Source organism: Suillus fuscotomentosus (assembly GCF_016647785.1).
Source record: "Suillus fuscotomentosus strain FC203 chromosome Unknown F5891scaffold_15, whole genome shotgun sequence".
NCBI lineage: Eukaryota > Fungi > Basidiomycota > Agaricomycetes > Boletales > Suillaceae > Suillus > Suillus fuscotomentosus.
In genome coordinates this window covers 211,160-232,076 of record NW_024539527.1, presented here as the reverse complement: position 1 = coordinate 232,076, position 20,917 = coordinate 211,160, and the positions used below count along the sequence as shown (strand labels likewise).

General features: G+C 49.6%; 5 protein-coding genes across 5 annotated transcripts; all 5 read right to left on the bottom strand.

Annotated features, from left to right (window-relative positions):
* Positions 1 to 4,250: 4,250 nt before the first annotated feature.
* Positions 4,251 to 5,583, bottom strand: F5891DRAFT_1185942 (uncharacterized protein; the record flags this gene model as incomplete). The annotated part of the gene is made up of 3 exons (XM_041366614.1): positions 4,251 to 4,451; positions 5,245 to 5,313; positions 5,368 to 5,583. The coding sequence occupies 3 exons, from the start codon at positions 5,581 to 5,583 to the stop codon at positions 4,251 to 4,253; spliced, it is 486 nt and encodes a 161-aa protein (XP_041228387.1).
* A 171-nt stretch (positions 5,584 to 5,754) lies between these two features.
* F5891DRAFT_948464 (uncharacterized protein) lies at positions 5,755 to 7,642 on the bottom strand (the record flags this gene model as incomplete). Its single annotated transcript, XM_041374809.1, has 2 exons — positions 5,755 to 6,113; positions 6,964 to 7,642. Coding segments are annotated over 2 exons (1,038 nt in total), but the record flags the coding sequence as incomplete, so codon positions are not given.
* A 94-nt stretch (positions 7,643 to 7,736) lies between these two features.
* On the bottom strand, positions 7,737 to 8,021 carry F5891DRAFT_948204 (uncharacterized protein; the record flags this gene model as incomplete). The annotated part of the gene is made up of 1 exon (XM_041374788.1): positions 7,737 to 8,021. A coding segment is annotated over one exon (285 nt), but the record flags the coding sequence as incomplete, so codon positions are not given.
* F5891DRAFT_948359 (uncharacterized protein) lies at positions 8,022 to 8,183 on the bottom strand (the record flags this gene model as incomplete). Its single annotated transcript, XM_041374801.1, has 1 exon — positions 8,022 to 8,183. A coding segment is annotated over one exon (162 nt), but the record flags the coding sequence as incomplete, so codon positions are not given.
* Positions 8,184 to 20,071: 11,888 nt separating this feature from the next.
* On the bottom strand, positions 20,072 to 20,565 carry F5891DRAFT_1127442 (uncharacterized protein; the record flags this gene model as incomplete). The annotated part of the gene is made up of 2 exons (XM_041364181.1): positions 20,072 to 20,243; positions 20,348 to 20,565. The coding sequence occupies 2 exons, from the start codon at positions 20,563 to 20,565 to the stop codon at positions 20,072 to 20,074; spliced, it is 390 nt and encodes a 129-aa protein (XP_041228383.1).
* Between the last annotated feature and the right edge of the window lie 352 nt (positions 20,566 to 20,917).

Genomic DNA, 20,917 nt, shown 5'->3' with positions numbered 1-20,917 from the left:
TTATCACATTCACGGGTGGGCCCAGACACATATTAAATTAGATGGGTGGGCCGAGGGTATTATAACATATTGTATTATACAGGTGGGCCCAGACACATATTAATTAGACTGGTGGGCTGAGGGTGTTGTATGGGATGTTGTATTAGATGGGTGGGCCGAGGGTGGTATAAAATATAGATGAGTGGGCCCATGTGTATCATAATTGTAGACATGATGGAGCTGAGGTAGTTGTACATCAACCAAATCAGAGGAGGTAATAAATCAAAGTTACCAAGTTCCCAGAGCATCAGGTGATCTCCTGACATGGCAGTGCAAAGCTTGTGTTGCCCTACGAGACGCCAAGTTCTGACCACCAGAATTTGAGTCAACTGTACTGAGTTCCGAGTTCCGGGACCCGGAACTCAACACATAATTTAGTTAATACTTTCCATGTTAAATGGCCAACCGAAGTTGAGATGTTTCTGAAGAGAGCAGCAGGTGCTCTCTTGACATGGCCTTTGATGGTGCTTAGGTTGTCTTGCAGAATGTGGAATCCGGGGTGCAAAGCTTGTGTTGCCCTACGAGAAGCCAAGTTCCAACCACCAAAATGTGAGTCAACCGTACTCAGAGGAGGTAATAAATCAAAGTTACCGAGTTCCCAGAGCTGCAGGTGATCTCCTGACATGGCTGTGCGAAGCTTGTGTTGCCCTATGAGACGCCAAATTCCGACCACCCAAATATGGGTCAACTGTACCGACTTCCGAGTTCTGGGACCCGGGAGTCGACAAATGAATATCTGATGACCAGCACACTTCCAATCAGGTAGTATTTCATTGAGCAATGGATAATAATACATCTTTGACAGCCAAAATTATCCCAGGCTCCCTTATCTGATCCTCTCTATCTCCACCCCCTATAACACCAAAGTCCGGACATCCAGCATTCAGCGTCTGATTTCCCAAAATTAACATCCAGCATGAACGGTTCTTCCCCTTCCCCTCCTGATAGCATAAACATCTGGCGCACTTGGGCCCTGACTGTGACTTATGAAGCAGGGGAATATACCGAACAGAAATTCAAGGCAGAGAAGACTGGAGGAGGCCCAGTCATACCTTCCCCCAACCTAGACACTGATCTGGTGATGGTGTGCGATTGCTTGGCTGATGTACTCATAAAGGCATATAAAAATCCCAGTGGGTCTTCATGCAGATTCGGAAAATTCGTTCTATCATTCAAATGCCTACACGACAGTTCAGATGCAGATGGATATTGCAAGATATAGCAAATTGATCTCCCCGAAGGACACCAGGCATAATGAACATAGAGAGGCAAGGTTGCTTGAGAGGTGTCCTCCTGGCTATGAAGGCAAAAGGTTGGTCGATGAACCTGCCACAATTCTCGATGCATCTGGTGCCATCATTGCATGGTACCTCCCAGACGCCCTGACCGACACCACCCAGGTGTGTAATATACATTGTTACTCAATGGATATTGAATATTAATGGAACCTACAGAAGGAAATCAGGGAGGCCACCGATTTGCTCGCTCCAAGCCTTGAAAAAAGTGTAAGGGCTGATGGCAATTGGCAAACTAATCAAACATTGTTCAACTGGGGCTCAGAAGATGTTGGACCAACTCCCAGATGCATCAATCTATCTCTGGCATGGTTTCAACAGGGACACAAGGTAGGATCCGATGAGATGGTGATTCCGGCAGTCATACTCACCAATCCCAAAGAATGTGTCAGATCCGGAGGTATCTGCATCATTGAAGGGACCTTCCTGCAAGAATATCCTCAAAGCCATTGCAAAGCCAGCAGCCATTGCATCCGTGGCACTCAGAGTCATGCATCCTGAGCAGTACTGGGCAGGATTGAGAACCTTGTCAAACCTTGGAAATATAGCAGTAAGCAAGGATCTGCCACAGATGCCAGAGGCCCTGCAGTACTGGGCATCCGTGTTTAACACCCTCTCCATCATTTCCAATTGGGAAACCCCCCATCATCGAGACCACATGTCCATTGCTGAATGCTTTGACATTCTCACCACCATGGGGAACTATTCTAATGCTCGGATGACAATGCCAAGCCTTCAGCTGGAGTTCAAGTACAATTTTGGCTGTATGATTGCGTTTTCCAGAAGGATTGTGAGACATGGAGTTTATGATGTGGAAGGGGATCAGATTGCTTGGGCATGGTATATGAGGGATTCTGTTCACATTTACACTGGTGTTCCATCATGTGGATGGGCTAGTGTGGATGGTCCATACAGTGTGTGAAAGATCAAACAAAGAGCAAGCATTGTGACCTATATACATTCCAACAAATGAATACCATGTACCAATAGTTATCCAAACCTCAATACTCAATTTTGAGCATTTGCAAAGTGATATGTGGGACTGAATAATTTGGATGCAAGCCTCGGTATTTGATAATTGGAACTCAGGACTTGACATGTGGGAGTCCTGAGTGCTGGGTTACTGAGTCCCGACACCCGGACCTCAGTACATGATATTTGAGACTGGGGGAAGATGTATAAATATGCTCAAATTAACATTTGTTATTGCCATACACATTTGACAAAACCCTGAGCCCTGACATTGTGGACTCCGGACTCGACACTGTTCTGAATACTGATTCCCGGAAGCCCAGGTCCCAAGTCCCGAATTTCGGAGGTCGGGGTTTGGAGACCCAGAGCTTGGCAACTGTGTTGGGTGTCAGGGTATCCAGAGCATTGGAGATAGCATGTGTCAGTATTTTGCGTTTCATGGTTCATGTTTTGTGGTTATGGAATCGGGCGTCAGGGACTCGGTATTGAGAACAGTGTTGAGTCCCAGGTCATGAGCTCCGAGTCCCAAGTTCCGAACCCCAGACCCAACAGTTGCCGAGCTCCGCATCGCTGAACCCTGACCTCCGAAATTCAGGACTCAGGACCCAGTGTAGAGACTCGTGTGTCTCATGGTCTGATATGACAAGTTTTCACTAAGGAGTACATAGCACAAACTTGTAGTGTCACTCTGTGCGCTACCCGCAGCTATCTCTATATGAGGCGCGGCTTTCCTGCGCCATGTGCGCACTCTTCCCGCGCGCGTTCCTGCGCTTGAGCGCCCTATAGCGCCAGCCATCCAGAAGCATCCATCCACTGTCCACCAAGCTCCCTAGTGCGTATATTTCCATTTCCTTTATTAGCATATTGTTCTGTCTTTATTTTTATCATGGATTCTCACTCATATATATCTTTACATACCTACTCGGTAGCGCTTCGGCTCCGCATTACAGCGCTTAGGCGCGCTATATAAGCGCCAGCAGTACATACTATTACGGACGGACTTTCCAATTTTTACAACTTACTTTTCCTACCAGTCACTTACTAGTTAGCAGAACATAGTAGAGATCTATTTGTCTACACTTCACATCTCTCTTCTCTTATATTGTCACTAAAGTCTACCTCTCTATTGTTTCTGCACACACGCACACGCTTTCCCGCGCTTCGCGCTAATACACGCGCGTGTTCCCGCTGTAGGGATTCATTTCTGGTTGGGCTTGTAGAGACTGTTTTTACCTTACCTTATGTTGGCACTTTTGTAGCTTACATAATCAAGCAATCTTTTCACCAGTTACCAGTATGAGTCAGAGTCCTCAGTAGTTTTTATGATATTTCCTCTCCTCTGAGCCTTGAGCCTGGTCCAGAAACCCTTTAGGGTCGAATAGCAGCTAGGTTCTGCAAGACCCAACACATTGTTCAGACTCACCATCTGAATTGTTGTACCTTCACCGCGCCTTGCGCACACCTGCACTTTCTCGCGCTTCGCTTCAGCGCATACCTCTAGATCTTCGCTGCACTCGCTTCCCCTATAGGGTCGAATGCACTTGTCTTTTCAAGTATAGCAGACTAGGCAATGTGCGACCTTACAACTTTTACAGATACAGTCTGGAGCATCATTTGTTCCTCTCTGTATTGTTGTTTCTACACTGGGGTTCAGCACTCGGGACTTGGAGCTCGTGACCTGGGACTCGACACTGTTCTCAATACCAAGTCCCTGACACCCGATTCCATAACCACAAAACATGAACCATGAAACACAAAATACTGACACATGCTATCTCCAATGCTCTGGATACCCTAACACCCAACACAGTTGCCGAGCTCCGGGTCTCCGAACTCCGACCTCCAAAATTCAGGACTCGGGACCTGGGCTTCCGGGACTCGGATGTGAGATTTTTGAATGCATAGAATATGTTACATCTTGTATACAATGAAGACTGAATGGGACTACACTCCTTTGCCTTTCCTCAATTTCTCTAACATGTCAGTGTACATCTTCACCTCTCCCATCTTGGCTTTGATGCCCTGATCTTGCTCCTCCATCAATGCTTCCATGTGTTCTTTAATGAACCTCAGTCCCATAAGTGGTGGAGTCGAAGTGTTTTTCAACTTCTCTGGAAGAACCAAAGCATCATCCTCAACATTAAGCTGAAACAGATAAGTCATCAATCAAGGTAATTCAGCTAAGATCTTACTGCCCAATACTGGTAGTGAGAGATGCAGGAAGCCATTATTTCATCCCACTGCCATGGTTGATCAGGGATTGTGGTGTTTCCCATCCACCATGGACATGTATATGGAAACACAATCCAGGACGGTGAAGGTACAACAATTCAGATGGTGAGTCTGAACAATGTGTTGGGTCTTGCAGAACCTAGCTGCTATTTGACCCTAAAGGGTTTCTGGACCAGGCTCAAGGCTCAGAGTAGAGGAAATATCATAAAAACTTGCTGATCTCTCAGACTCATAGTAAAACTGGTGAAAAGGTAACTTGATTATGTAAGCTACAGAAGTGCCAACATAAGGTAAGGTAAAAACAGTCTCTACCAGCCCAGCCAGAAATGAATCCCTACAACAGATGTCCTGCAATTGGCTCATCATGAAATGAAAGGAGGTGGAATGAAAAGATGTCATCTGGAACCGTGTTCCAGGTTAGCATGGGATACAACTTAAGGATATAAGGGACAAGGACCGGAACCACCGACATGATGTAGGGATTCATTTCTGGCTGGGCTGGTAGAGACTGTTTTTACCTTACCTTATGTTGGCACTTTTGTAGCTTACATAATCAAGTTATCTTTTCACCAGTATCAGTATGAGTCTGAGTGCTCAGCAAGTTTTCATGATATTTCCTCTCCTCTGAGCCTTGAGCCTGGTCCAGAAACCCTTTAGGGTCGAATAGCAGCTAGGTTCTGCAAGACCCAACATTGTTCAGACTCACCATCTGAATTGTTGTACCTTCAATGATATTCTGTGAAGCGGAGTACTGTAGGAGTGGTGTGACAAAAGTCTGCTCAAATTCTTAGCATTGACCAACAAAGTCATTAGGGCAGTGGTGACATACATTCATCTCCCATTGCAGCCCAGCTTTAAAATACTTGATCCAGTCAGAAGATACACCATTGTTGGCAGCTTCCGTCTGATATTGAGAGATGCATGCATGGACGCGCGATCCAGCCATTGCCAATGTGCAGGAAATAGTTCCAAGGCTCAGCTTCAGGGGTCGGTAATGGCTTCCAGCATTCAGAGTGCCAGAAGTGGATGCAGGAGTTGCAGACATGACTAATACAGGACTATGGCGCTGGCAATACAAGTGAAAGATGGTGAAGATGTGAAGATAAGAATCACTGATGGATGGATATGAAATTCAAACTCCGATATGGGCTGACCTGGACAATTCCCGGGCCTCAATTATGTATGTGGAAAAAGGGACTTCATGAGAAAACAATGTTCATTCATCTCCAGCCTCTATCAACACGTTTTGTAGGTCTTGAAAAGCTGCCTGCGCATCCTGTGTGAGCAATGAATACATTTGGGATTGCCTTCCGGCATAGCATCCATGACCCGGAAGGCGTTTCTCCAATGATTCCTGCATGTGGTCGCCCCATTGGGTTGTTTTCCACAAAGGGAACTTACATGTCCAATCCATCTCCAATTTGACCAATAGCATTTCTTCCCTCCATTGATCCCATAGTGCCTTTGCCCTCAGCCAATGGATCAGTAAACTTGGCATGGGTCCAGTCAGGTAACTGCGGGATATGACATGCAAGCAGAAACTCACATTCCTCATTCCACGATTGATCGGGACCCCTGAGGTCGACTTCAACAGACCAAAACCAAGCCAAAGATTCATTTCATTGACCTCGGTGTAGAGACTCATGCATCTCATAGTGTGATATGGCGCTTTACACTAGGGAGTATACAGCACCAACTCGCAGCATCACTCTGTGTACCATCCACAGTGATTCCTATATGACGCACAGCTTTCCCGTGCAATGCGCGCCATGCGCGCACCATTCCCGCGCTTCACGATGTATACGCGCGCGCGCGTTCCCGCGCTTGCGCGCCCTATAGCGCCAGCCATCCAGATGCATCCATCCACTGTCCACCAAGCTCCCTAGTGCGTATATTTCCATTTCCTTTATTAGCATAGTTCCACCTTTATTTTTATCATAGTTTCTCACTCATATATATTTTTACATACCTACTCGGTAGCGCTTCGGCTCTGCATGAGCGCGCTTAGGCGCGCTATATAAGCGCCAGCAGTACAACCTTACTTTTCACCCAACTTTACCTAGTACTTACTACTTAGAAAGTCGCAGTAGAAATCTATTCATTAGCACAACACATCTCACATCCTTTATCTTGCTTATATCTTCACATAAGTTTAGTCTCTCTTATTTCCGCTTACACGCACGCGCTTTCCCGCGCTTCGCGCTAATACGCGCGCGCGTTCCCGCGCCTTCGTACCTTGCGCGCACCTGCGCTTTCTCGCGCTTCGCTGAAGCGCGTACCTCTAGATCTCCGCTGCACCTGCTTCCCCTTTAGGGTCGAATGCACTTGCCATCTCAAGTATCGCAGACTAGGCAACGCACGACCTACAACTTTTTAGATACAGTCAGGAGCATTTCTTTGTTCCTCTCAGTATTGTTGTTTCTACATCGGGCATTTGGGTCGCCCACTGCAGTGCTGATTTTGAGTTGCTTGCGAAGCAGGGGTTTGTATTTCTGAAGCTGGTCTTGCCCCAGCTCAAGTTTCATCATTTGCTTCCTTGTCTTTGTATATATGGTGGCATGGAGGGAGACTGCCTGCTGCACCGACGTCACCTGGGACCAAGCTTGAGTTTTCAGGGCCTGGGATTTGGCCTGCCTAATGGTTGTTCGGAACAGGATGGCCTTGTTGCAAAGGTAAATGCAGAGATTGTGAAGGGCATCATTGGCCTGCCCTTCATGAAGTGACATCTCCAGGGGAATCAGATCCTCTGCCATGCATTGTCTGCATCTATCAACCCCCAGGTTCGATGGCAATGGGATTACAGTGAGCTCGGGAGAGTTTGTCCATGTATGAGATGTCTCTGTGAAATCCACCAGGTCATCATTGAGATCATCTAGAATGTCTATGTCCAAGTCCTCAGGTTCATCATCTACATCAAATCCCTCCCCGAGATGTGTTAGAGCAGACCGAGCAAATCCATCTATCTGGCCTTGGAGCTGATCCCATTGACAGGCAATGTCTAATCTCTGTGTCTCGGTGGATCTTCTTCCGATCCTTCGGACCTCAATGAGCAATGCAATCTGAGCCTCTTCAATTGCTAACCCTGTTGATATCCATGTTGCCACAGATCTGCGAGAGGGTGCTGCATTGCGGGTGTTACCCTCCTCTAATAATCTAAGCTCAATCTCCTTTTTGCTAGGTGCTGAGTGCAATATTAATTCAGACCTCAATGGAGACAATGGAACTCAATGTATTCTTTTTGATATTGATCTCATATTCATCCATGGCTGAAGGATCATTCAATCTGCTTGACTGAGCTATCCTCTCCCTGGCTAACCATCCTGTCTTCAAATGTGAGGGTGCTGCTTCATCGAGTCTGTCGAATGCCTTTCCACTTTCCAAGATGCCATTCCTAGCCAGTTTGTATTTCCGGCATAGAGTCCTTTTCATGCGAATCATCTTGCAGAAATTGGAGTCATTCATCTGATAATCAAGGCATTCCTTTCAGTGGGGAGATGACATTCCCCAAGCAGCAGGGGAGATCAGATTGAGCCATGCCCATAGCGTCTCCATGATCTCTCCATTGATCTGACCAATGCCTTCAATAAAGTTAGAAGCATATTGGACATAGCAGCTGTCCTGATGGCCATGAACATGCCATAACTGTTATGATGATAGTCGCGTGCGGACTGGGATAATCTAACAGCGATGATCACAATAGTGATACCTTATGCTGAGAGTCCAAGGTCGGCTCCTACAGACAAGTAAGAGTTGCATATGCTAGCGGTGGCGAGCGATGATAGCGATTACAGGCAGAAGGGGTCTCAAGTCCTTCTGAAGGTGCGAGTTCAGATGTCAAGCAAGTAGCTTTAGCAAGACAAGGAGTTCAAGGTAAAACCCAGTAAGATTAAAGTAAGGAACATCTACTTTAATCTTCGACCTTATATAAGGCTACTCTATTGTATCTAAGCTCAGCTTGAAGCTGGGTTCTAATCTGCTTATCTATCGAGTCAGAGATACCATGCATGAGGCAGGCTTCTATCTAAGATAAGGACCATGAGGTGTCCTTCTATCAGTACATGAGGCAACCATGAGGCTTACCTTCTATCTTGATAACATAAATAGGTCTTCTAGACCTATGTATGTCGTCATATGTCATGTAAGCAATCCAGACCGCTTATCTAAGCCGGCATCTTCCGGGCTTCTCTTCTAGTTGTCATCTGTCATCAAGGCCTAAAGGCCCGGTTATTGTGTCATTGCCGTGTGGGGTGGCAGGGGGCATGTCTGTAGCTGGGGGCTCACATCATGTTACTGTAACAATAACCCAATTCCGGGAATGATGGTTAGTTGTGGTGCCATTTCTAGAAATCAACTTCGATCCACCCGATGTAGAGACTAATATCTCTGTGGCCTTGCAGGGGTCTAAAATCCCATTCTTACTACCACTTCCTCACATAGCGCGACTCATACCTCACGCAGCGCGCCCCCGCGCTTTGTCGGCCGCTTGCAAGCGCCAGCGCTCCGGTCACTTCTTAGTCGCGCATCAGCGCGCACATCCTTGGTTCCGTCGCACATCCTCCGTCCATCCATTCCATGTCCGTTTGGTTCGTTGGTGCGTATTCCGATTCTATTTTCATTGATTTAACATATCTCCGGCGCTTATGGTCATATTTCGTATGTTTCCGTTATGAACCCTTATTACATATTATCTCGCGTCCGCTTCGCTTCTCGGCTCGCTTTAGCGCTTGACAGCGCTTATCATTACTTAGTATATATAGACGTACATAAACTGTGTAAGGGTATCTTTTCCTGCCCACACGTCGTTGGACTATAAGTCTAAAGTTATCCTCTAAAAACTAGAAAGGGTATCAAAGTACAATACGAGCGCCGTCGCCGTACTCTACTAGAAACTCTGTCAAATTAGTATTCTGACTCATTAAGAGTCGCTGCGCTCTATCACCCCCGCGCGCATCGCTTCTGCTTAAAGCGCGCGCTTCCGTATAAGTTGCGCGCCGATATCTGTCGTCAGCCGCTATCGCTCATCGGCGCCTCACGTCGCTTTCGTTCGCTTGCGCTTCGCTCATTGTCGCGCGCCTAACCAGGCTTGACCAAGCGCCTGGTTCAGTGTTTCCCTCCGTTTATACACCTAGAGGAACCTTCTCAGTAGCAATCCCCTTGGGCCGACGTATATCTCGCTCACCGAGGACTACTTGAGTTATCTCACACCACCTATTTTCACCCACTTCCCATTCCTCTTCTACAACTGGAGCCCACCGCGAGGGGATCATCTGAGAAAACCGGTAGGTTACTCAGGCCTACTAAAGAACGCGTCGCAAGAAACGAAGTCTTGGAAGAATTTCGAAGAGCGGTCGCCTCTTCGTGCTTATCCACCATTCAGGAAATTTTGACTCCGGTCAAATATAATCGGCCGCGAAACTTCTCGGAGCCAACGCGCCCCGATCTATCCCTATTAACACCAAACCCGTTTGCACCCGCATCGCCAGTAACGCCATCGCCCAGAGAATCAGTACACGGCGAATCCTCGGACGAATTCGAATCACACGACCATCCCCGCAACCTGCCGCCCGGCGCATTTGTTGAAACACCTAAAAATCCCCTAGATCCGAACTTTATTCCTTTGTCTCCACTTACCCCGCTAACCATATCCAGCGCGACTGTAAAAGAAGAACCTTCATCTCGGATACACGCGCCGCCAGCAAGCGCAGCGCCTATCGTGAAAACAGAACAAACGGAACCCCTAATCGGGCCGAACTCTATTCGGAACCGCGCCGCCATATTTATCCCTCAGTTTGGTCATCCTGGACCTTCAAACGTCATACTTCCAACACCCATCATAGCCCAACCTCAACCTACCAAACCCCAATCCCAACCTATCCAAATGGCCGCAACTATCAGAATGCCGATTCGTGGTTCGGACAAAGCGCCGAAGTTCGACGGCACGGCGGAAAATCTTCTTGCATTTATTGAGGATTATGAAGCGTGCGCCGACGACGCGAACCTCGTCGGAGGCGATCGCATCAAGGGTATCATCCGCTACTTGCCTAACAGCGAGCGCGCGCTCTGGTCCGGAATGCCGGAGGCAAAGTTAAGCGACTATAATGCCTTTATTAAGGAGGTAAAGGAAATGTATCCCGGTTGTGAAGGCAAGAAGCGTTACGCAGTATCCGACCTACAGTCGGTAACGCGCAAACACGCGGCTCTACCAATGCCTTCGCTCACCGAGCTCGGCAATTACCGCCGCGCCTTCAGGGAGATTGCTGATTCCTTGATTGCGAAGGATCACATAGGTACAGCGGAACGGAACCGCATGTGGTTAGAAGGGTTTCCGAGCGATATCCAAGCGCTGCTTCGCATGCGCTTAATGATCAAATTCCCAGATCACCACCCGCGCGACCCTTACCCTTTTGCAGATGTAGACGCAGCCGCCAAATTCTTGATTCCAGGAATGGGAACAGTAAGCCCTGAAACCGTAGGGACGTCGGTATTGACGCCATATCCAAGCGCTACCGCACCGGCGGCAAAAGCACCGCAACAACCGGCGCAAGGTACCGTTGTCAAGCAGGAATACCAAGCCCGACGACCCGGTAGTGGTTCACCATCGAGCGGTTGTATGTTTTGCGGAAAGAACGACCATTTCCTCAGCCGCTGTCAAGAGAAGGACACCTACATTAGCGCCGGCAAGTGTAAGGTACACGAAACCTCGATGAAACTGGTATTAACCAGCGGAGATTGGATTCCCGGTCGCGCGAGCGACGGTACCCTAAAGGACCGACTAGATAGGTATCACTCCAACAAACAGGCAAACGAGGCGCTTCCAAGTTCTAGCGTTACCGCGGCGCTATATGTTCGCGCGGCGACGGATGTCGACGTCGTATTGGACATAGACCCGTCCGCGTTTATCCATACCGTCGCAGAATCTGAGTCTGATATAGACGAGGAGGACGTAGATGTGTTACGTGCCGCACAAGCACTCGCGCTGGCAACCGCCCGACGCGATACCAAGCGTGGATCGGCGAAGGGCGAAGGTAAGGGGAAGACCGTCCGGTTTGACGGCGTAGAAATTGCTAGCGAGTATCGCGCCAAACCAGCGCCCGCATCTAGGCAAGCCACTGTAGCAGAGGAGATTGTCTCCCCCGCTGTCCAAGCTTCGTCAAGTAAAGGGAAAGCGCCGGAAGTCGCGAAAGCAATAACCACGCCAGCAGCGGCCGAATCATCGGCAAACGCACGCAGGACAAACACCGCTCCCGCAACTTCATCTTCATCCTCACCCATTATAACACACACTGACCTTACAGACTCGACAACAAACACGGCATCATCTTCGGCAAAAACGGCATCATACCGGTATTCGCACGGCTTAGAGGACAAGGACGCCGATAAGCGCATCCTCGAGCGCCTACTAGATACTCATATCAATATTTCGACACGGGAACTGTTCGCAATATCGCCCGACCTCCGCAAGCAATTCCGCGACCTCACCACCACAAAGTGCGTCACGGTCGGCACAGTATCAGTGAACGAACTTACAGGACACCCGGTTTCGGATGGATGGATGCGCGACTATGACGCCAAACGCTTGCGAAGCGACGATGGCCGAGTTGTAGCAGACCATTTTGCGCTGCTACGCTGCATTCGCGCAACTACCATCGGCGGCAGGGTGGTAACCTGTGTCCTAGATCAAGGCGCCGAAGTCGTGGTAATGCCAGCCGCAATTTGGAAAACGCTCGGTGTTGGTCTGCGGTCAGACCATCGCTTAAACATGGAATCGGTTAATACTAACAAGGACGCGACGCTCGGCGTCATCGAGAATGTGCCGCTAGATTTCGGCGGAGGACCGCTGTACTTCCAAGTACAAGTCATACCGCGCGCAAGTTTCGAAATTCTTCTCGGTCGCCCGTTCTTTAAGCTAACTACCTGTCGCACGTTTGATCTCCCTGACGGGGAACAGGATATTTTGGTTACTGACCCAAACACGCGCAAGGAGCTACGCATTCCAACGCTGCCTTGGGTAAAGCGCTGCGAGCGCTGTACAAGCGGTCATTCGTGTTCGGATCATCTGCCGAAAGTAAAGGAGGAAAAGGGTTTTTAATTTTCGATGATCTGCATTATTCGCGGGGAGACAATACCTCTCATATCCCCCGCTATCAGTATTTTCCTTCGTCATGTCTCATTCATTCTCGCATGCTTCCCGAAGCGCCGCAAAGCGTCCGCGCTTCGAGCGCCCGATTAACGCTCTTAAGGAGTATCCCCGTATCGTTTCCCAATTCTGCGCAAAGTTCCGTTTCTTCATTCTCTCATCGCATCGTTTCCGAACCGTCCGCGCATTATGCGCATTTATCGTCCACCCGATCCGTTATTGATAAAGCGTCTATCGACGCTTTCAATTCTTACTATTATTATGATCGCGCACTTCACGCGCTGGTATATAAGCCAGTCGCGAAGAAAGTACGAATGGTGCCTACCACTATGCCGCCAGAGTATAGGATAGTGCGCAAGTTACCCGAAGACCCGCTCGCCGGGTTACCCGATTTACCAACTCACCCCCCAGAGTTTACACCAGGTACCCGCTTTACGCGCGAGCGCGCAGAAAAGCTAGATTTAGATCCGGCCAATTGGCTGTGGCCCGAAGAGCTCAAGTTGATAATTTGGCTAGTTAAAACTCACGAACTCGCATTCGCTTGGGGCGCCTCTGAACGGGGGCGCCTCGATGAAACATATTTTCCGCCCTATAAGATTCCGACAGTACCGCACACTCCATGGTCGCAGCGCAATATCCCGATTCCACCCGCAATTACCGGCGAAGTCGTTCGCATTATCAAAGAAAAGATTTCATCAGGAGTATACAAGCCGTCAACGGCCGCCTATCGCTCGCGCTGGTTTTGTGTCGTGAAAAAGGACGGCCATTCGCTGCGCTTAGTTCACGACCTACAGCCGCTGAACGAAGTCACCATTCGCGATGCGTCAGTTCCGCCGTTTCCAGATTTCTTGGCCGAAATGTTTGCCGGATACGCAGTATATGCGATGTTGGATTTGTACGCCGGGTATGATCAGCGCGCACTGCACGTAGACTCGCACGACATGACTACCTTCGGAACGCCCCTAGGACCACACCGCTTAACCACGCTCCCACAAGGACATGCTAACGCCGTTCAAGTGTATCAAGGCGACACGGCCTTTATTTTACAGGATGAAATTCCCAAGTACACATCGCCGTTCATCGACGATGTACCGATCAAATCAGTCAATACTCGGTATCAGCGCGAGGATGGCTCTTACGAGACCATACCCGAAAACCCCGGTATCAGGCGCTTCATCTGGGAACACTGTATAGTGGTCAATCGCATATTACAGCGCCTAGAAAATGTCGGCGCGACAGTATCGGCGACCAAGTTTGTATTAGTCGCGCCATCCGCGACCATCGTCGGTCACAAGTGTACCTTCGAAGGGAGGATACCCGATGAATCCAAAGTACAAAAGATTCGTGATTGGCCTGAACCTAAGAACCAGTCACAAGTGCGTGGGTTCCTAGGTACATGCGGTGTCTTGCGCATTTTCATCCGCAATTTCTCGCGCATCGCGCGGCCGCTGATTAACCTAACCAAGAAAGATGTTCCATTCGAGTTTGGCGAGGAGCAACGTCGAGCGATGCAAACACTCAAGGACTCCGTTCTTGACTCGCCCGCGCTTAGGCGGATAGATTACGAAAGCGGCCGGGAGGTCATCCTAGCGGTTGATACCTCTTGCGTCGCGATCGGGTATATTCTGCTACAAGTTGGCAAAGATGGCAAGCGATATCCAAATTGGTTCGGATCAATCGCGCTCAACGAAGTCGAGAGCCGCTACTCCCAAGCGAAACTCGAGCTATACGGCTTGTATCGCGCGCTGCGCGCAGTGCGCGTATATATATTCGGCGTCGTCAACTTAACGGTCGAAGTCGACGCGAAGTATATTAAAGGTATGATCAATAATCCCGATCTGCAACCCAACGCGACCATCAATCGATGGATCGCGGGTATTCTTCTATTTCAATTTAATCTCGTTCATGTGCCCGCCGCGAAACACGCCGGCGTAGACGGTCTCTCAAGGAGACCGCGCACCGACGATGATCCAGAAGAAGATGACGATCACGAGGATTGGATTGACCGCGCTTACTCATTTGGGTTCGCGATCCTGAACGATAGGACGCTCCAAGTAGAGTCGGCCGGCGCCAAATATGATTTAACCGCACATATGATGCCGTTCACGCAGTTACCGAGGCGCCTACCTGTCTTACGAACCTTCCTTGATGTTGCAGAGCCACTACAAGATGACCCGCAGATTCCGCGATCCGAGAAAGCGCAAGCGCTCGATAGGCGCATGGTATTGATAGAACGTTTCCTACTCAATCGCAACAAACCCGCTGAATTTACAGATGATGCTTTCACCGTGTTCGTTAACCACGCGGCGCGCTTCTTTGTTCTGGAAGATAACCTTTGGCGCCGCGAGGCGAACGGCAAGCACCAGATCGTGGTAAGGCCGCATAAGCGCTACCAAATTTTGAAGCAAGCGCACGACGATCTAGGGCACAAAGGAATATACGCCGTTCGCTCGCGGTTGCTACTGCGTTTTTGGTGGCCGCACATAGATGACGACATTAAATGGTACACGCGCACATGCCACGAGTGCCAGACCAGGCAATCGCTCAAGCTTCATGTCCCGCCGATGGTACCGATGCCAGGAGGATTGTTCCGCAGGGTGCACATTGACACAATGAAAATGCCCAAAGCGGGAGGATATGAGTATCTAGTTCAAGCGCGTTGCGCACTTACGTCATATCCGGAATGGCGCATGTTGCGCAAGGAGAATACGAAATCGCTTATGGCCTTCATATATGAAGAACTCCTATGTCGATGGGGCCCTATCACGGAGATTATTACTGACAACGCGCCCGCTTATAGATTAGCCGCTGATATGCTCGCAGAGCGGTACAATATCCACCCCATCCGCATATCGCCTTATAATTCGCAAGCGAATGGTATAGTAGAGCGCCGACATCGTGATGTCCGGGAGGCCATCATTAAAACTTGCGATGGAGATGATACTCATTGGTATCAAGTCGTTCACTCGGTATTTTGGGCCGAGCGCGTCACCATACATCGCGCAACGGGTTTATCACCGTATTTTATGGTGCACGGCGTAGAGCCGATCTTCCCTTTTGACCTAACAGAAGCAACATTCTTAGCGCCAACACCAGCGCGCGCGGCGTTTAGTACCACAGAACTCATTGCATGGCGTGCACGCCAGTTGCAGAAGCGCATTGAGGATCTCACGGCTATTAGAGACAAGGTAATGAAGGCGCGCTTCGCGTCGGTTCGCGACTTCGAAAAACGCTTCCGTGCGACTATCCGCGACTATGATCACGCGCCCGGCACCTTAGTGCTGGTGCGCAATTCGAAGGTTGAGTACGAGCTCAGCAAGAAGACAAAGCCGCGATACTTGGGACCAATGATAATAGTGCGCCGCACGAAGGGAGGCTCATATCTGCTGGCCGAGTTGGACGGCGCTATCTCTAAATTGCGCTACGCAGCGTTCCGCATCATTCCCTATTTTCCGCGCAGCAATGAGCGCATTATGGTGACAAGCATCACCGGTAAAGACGACGAAACCCTTGATCACTTAGCCGACGAAGATGTCGAAGAACCCGACGAAGACGAACCCGAGCGCGCGTTCGACGCATAGCGCTTATCCACTTCCCGCATATTAACCAACACTCTCACGCACATATCCGCACAAAACCGCTATTACCCCGCTCAACACATCAACAAAAACAACATATAACCCAAAAACAACCGCAAAAACATACCATAGATTTCACTTCTCTCCGTTTTACCCCGGGCTTCGGCCGGCGACCTCAGTTTCCCTTATCATGTCTCATAACACGCGCATTGCATTGAACATACAACCAACAGACTCTATCCTATGCAAAGCCGATCGGCCGATAATCAACCCCATATATATATATATATATTCAAAAGATAAGTTATCATAGAAGCGCGCGCATAACCACCCATAGACCTTCTCTTTCGAACGCGCGCCGCCGCGCCGCGCACATTTACGTTTATAATGTTATATGCCAACAGCACCTAATACCCAGGCAACGCACAGGGATAACGAAGGAATAGACGCGACAGGACGTCCGATGAAGAAAAGACAAGCGCGCAGCTTGCGCGACCGCCGTATTTTCTTATGACTCTATATTATTTCATGCGCTTACTCAGAATTTCCTTACTTCATTAGGCTGGCGAACTGAATCAGACATGGAAATGGAATTGGATTGGAATCGGACCGGATGCGACAGGATACTAATATTAAGACGCACCAGGCGCCGCTCTGCGGGGAGACTCTATAGTACAGGCGCGCTGGCGCCAACAGGGACTCTATACTAAGAAGAAAACATTCTAGCTATCACTCCTTCTTCTCCTCTAGCATTTCCGCAATCTCCTTCTCCCAAGCACCCCAATCGCGCCCCATGCTGTAAATGTGATTGCTCATCGCCAATACCTCCGCCTCCTGCATACGGCTATGCTGCCGCATGTCAACAACTACCCCCTTCCACTTCGCCACCTCGGCCTCCAGCTCAGCGTTTCGAATGCGCAGTTGAGCGGCCTCGATACGAGACTCGTCCAACTGTGCCGCCAAGTCAAGGCGAGGGCGCTTAGGCGCCGGCGCAGGACGGGAAGCGAGAGGACGCTTCGCACGTTGAACGACAATCGTCTTGCCGCCAACGGCGGCATCCTCATCAACGGTCGACTCACCGACGATTTCCACGTCCGATGAACCAACATTAGGGACGGTATCGGTAACCGAACCCGGCGCCGGCCCAGCGACAGGAGGAGGCGTTTTGCCCTTAGGGGCAGGCGCAGGAACAGGCGTCTTCACCTTAGGCGCAGCGGTCGACGCGGCCACCTTGGGTTTCGGCGCAGCCGGCGCGTGCTCCTTTGCCTTGTCGCCAACTGAAAGAAGATAGTTAGTAAAAAGATGAAAGAAGGAAAAGAGGAAACATACCAAAGGAACAGCCCTTCTTGGCCTTGGTGCATCCCTTGCAGTGCAGGTTGCCATCGACCAGCACGCAAGGGATCTCAGCAGTCGCGCATTGCGCGCACAGGACGTCCGGATGCGTAATCACCGGAGTCGTGGTAATACGACCGCCGAGACGCTAGTAAGAACAAGTTAGCAAAAAAAAAGGAGACATAAAAGAAAGAAACTTACCGGGCGACCCATGTCAGTCACCTCCGATGAGGCCGCCTTCTCAGCCGTCGGCGCAGATTCCAGCGCCTTCTCTTTCTCCGAACGCACCTGACGCGCCGTCGGCGCGGACTCCACAGCCTTCTCCTTCCAAGCCTTAACGGTCTTGTAAAGGGCCTTAGCGGCGACCTTGCCAGCGGCAAGATCGACCGCTTCCGCATCGCTGAGGGACAGATGTACCTCAGCGGCGCGCGCCTGGTCAAACAGCGAACTCATGTCGCTCTAAGAAAAGTTATATTAGTGATCAGTAAGCGACACATCAATCATACAAACTCACCATAGTCCGTTCCCAAGCGCGGAGCCAAGTCTCCTGATCTTCGAGGAGCTCCGGTTTCGCAGGAGGACTGGTCTTCACCGAGACACGCATCATGCCTAGTGTCACCACCCAAGACCGACGGATCCGGTCGGCAACGGTTTCCTGCGGCTCCTTCGGAGTCGTGTCGTCGAGGGTGGCATCGTCAACGGACGTGTTACCTTCATCTTGAGGGCGCTCCTCAGGTTCGGGTGAAGGGGAGGGAGATGCAGTAAGCATAGCAGGGTTAAAAGGAATGGAGGACATGATGGTATAGCGATGAAGAGATTATCGCGAAGACGCGATGGATAATTGAATTGAAGAAGAGAAGCGCGACGCAAGGCCGGTTCTTTTATGCCCGAAACGAACCACATTATGTCAGCACAATAGCGCTCGCAGTCCACAAGCTCGCAAAACGCCGGTGGACCGTTCCACATACGCTTTCAACGCGTCCTACCCACGGTCACGTGACTTTCCTCGTCGAAATTTTACCAAGTCTCTCCGCCCCTATATACACTGACTGGGGACAGTCAGAAGCTAAGTTCCTATGAGATGTAGAGACTAATATCTCTGTGGCCTTGCAGGGGTCTAAAATCCCATTCTTACTACCACTTCCTCACATAGCGCGACTCATACCTCACGCAGCGCGCCCCCGCGCTTTGTCGGCCGCTCGCAAGCGCCAGCGCTCCGGTCGCTTCTTAGTCGCGCATCAGCGCGCACATCCTTGGTTCCGTCACACATCCTCCGTCCATCCATTCCATGTCCGTTTGGTTCGTCGGTGCGTATTCCGATTCTATTTTCATTGATTTAACATATCTCCGGCGCTTATGGTCATATTTCGTATGTTTCCGTTATGAACCCTTATTACATATTATCTCGCATCCGCTTCGCTTCTCGGCTCGCTTTAGCGCTTGACAGCGCTTATCATTACTTAGTATATATAGACGTACATAAACTGTGTAAGGGTATCTTTTCCTGCCCACACGTCGTTGGACTATAAGTCTAAAGTTATCCTCTAAAAACTAGAAAGGGTATCAAAGTACAATACGAGCGCCGTCGCCGTACTCTACTAGAAACTCTGTCAAATTAGTATTCTGACTCATTAAGAGTCGCTGCGCTCTATCACCCCCGCGCGCATCGCTTCTGCTTAAAGCGCGCGCTTCCGTATAAGTTGCGCGCCGATATCTGTCGTCGGCCGCTATCGCTCATCGGCGCCTCACGTCGCTTTCGTTCGCTTGCGCTTCGCTCATTGTCGCGCGCCTAACCAGGCTTGACCAAGCGCCCGGTTCAGTGTTTCCCTCCGTTTATACACCTAGAGGAACCTTCTCAGTAGCAATCCCCTTGGGCCGACGTATATCTCGCTCACTGAGGACTACTTGAGTTATCTCACACCACCTATTTTCACCCACTTCCCATTACTCTTCTACACCGAACCCGAAAGTGTTTGTTGTATTGACAATTAATATCATAGAAGGTGACAGCCCTGGTGATGCCTTCCATGTTGTGCCGGGAAGCCTCGCAAAGGGCATAGTCCATGTTTATTTGTCTGCAAGTGACCCATGGTTAACTTGTGAATGGGGAATGGTGGATGTGGCTTGCCTTTCGCCTTTCTGAAAATCCACCATGGAGTGAGGGACAAAGCAACCGTGTCTGGCACAGGCAACTCCCCTGATACCGGTGGACTCCAGCTTGTGCCGAGCAGCATTAGCTTGATTTACTGCCCGGTGATTGTTGCAGCTTGATTTTTCCACTGTGTCAGCAGCCTCTGCTAGATGCATTTTATACCTGTCCTTTCCTACCATGAATCCAAGCCCATCAGACAGCCAAACTTCATCGAATGGCTTAATGGGATGCAGATGTTCAGCTTTGAAATTTCCATCCATCACAAATGACCGGGTGTATTTTCAGCTTGGATCCCTAGTATTATTATGGAGGCCACAGCAGTTGAGAATAGGACTCACTCATCAAGAGATTCATCCTCTGACAACAGCACATTAATCCCAGGCTGAGGACATGCCGGGCAAAATAATGCAAGTTCTCCTGTGCTCGGGTTATCAGAACGATGGCCGAAGCCATGCCATTTCATTGTCTTCAACTGCCTCCACTGTCGGGCGACCCTTATGAGCTCTCTGTATCGGTCCTTACAATGTGCTTTGTCAATATGATGTCCAGTAGATGAAGAGGATAAGGCATTACCGGAACAAGGTGTGGAAACATGCTGGAGGTCATTCACCGGAGCTTGCTGTAATAGTTCATTGCCAAGGTGCCGCATTCAAGGCTGTCCAGTAGAAAATCATCAAGCACTCTGAAGGTAAACACAGTCTTTGGCCTGTTGAAAGATGCAGGGAAAAATCTGTGTCGAAACATTTGAATGTCTGGACTCATGGCATTCGGACATTCACAGCATCGAACCTCCAGGCGATGAACTCCAGACTTGTCGACAATGACCATGGTGTTTTCCTTTGGCTGGAGCTTGGGTCCAGACACAAATGGCAGATCTTCAGGCTCAAGCAGGTCTTCGGGTTCATTTTCTTCCAACAAATTCCACCGATCGGTGACCGCCGGACATTGTTTGCCATCATGGCCAAGGTATATAATGAGTCCCACATGAGCTAGACAACTCCGCTCAAAGAATCGCCCATTCCATTGACTGATCCAGTGGTCCAGTGGAAAGGATTGCTACAATGTTGACTCCTGCAACAGCCCGTGCAATAGAGTGGCTCGCCAAGACAATCTTGACATTTCTACACCCCATCCTGTTGGCAGATGATGCATCTCCTGTCTTCTGGTGGAGCTTCTCGAT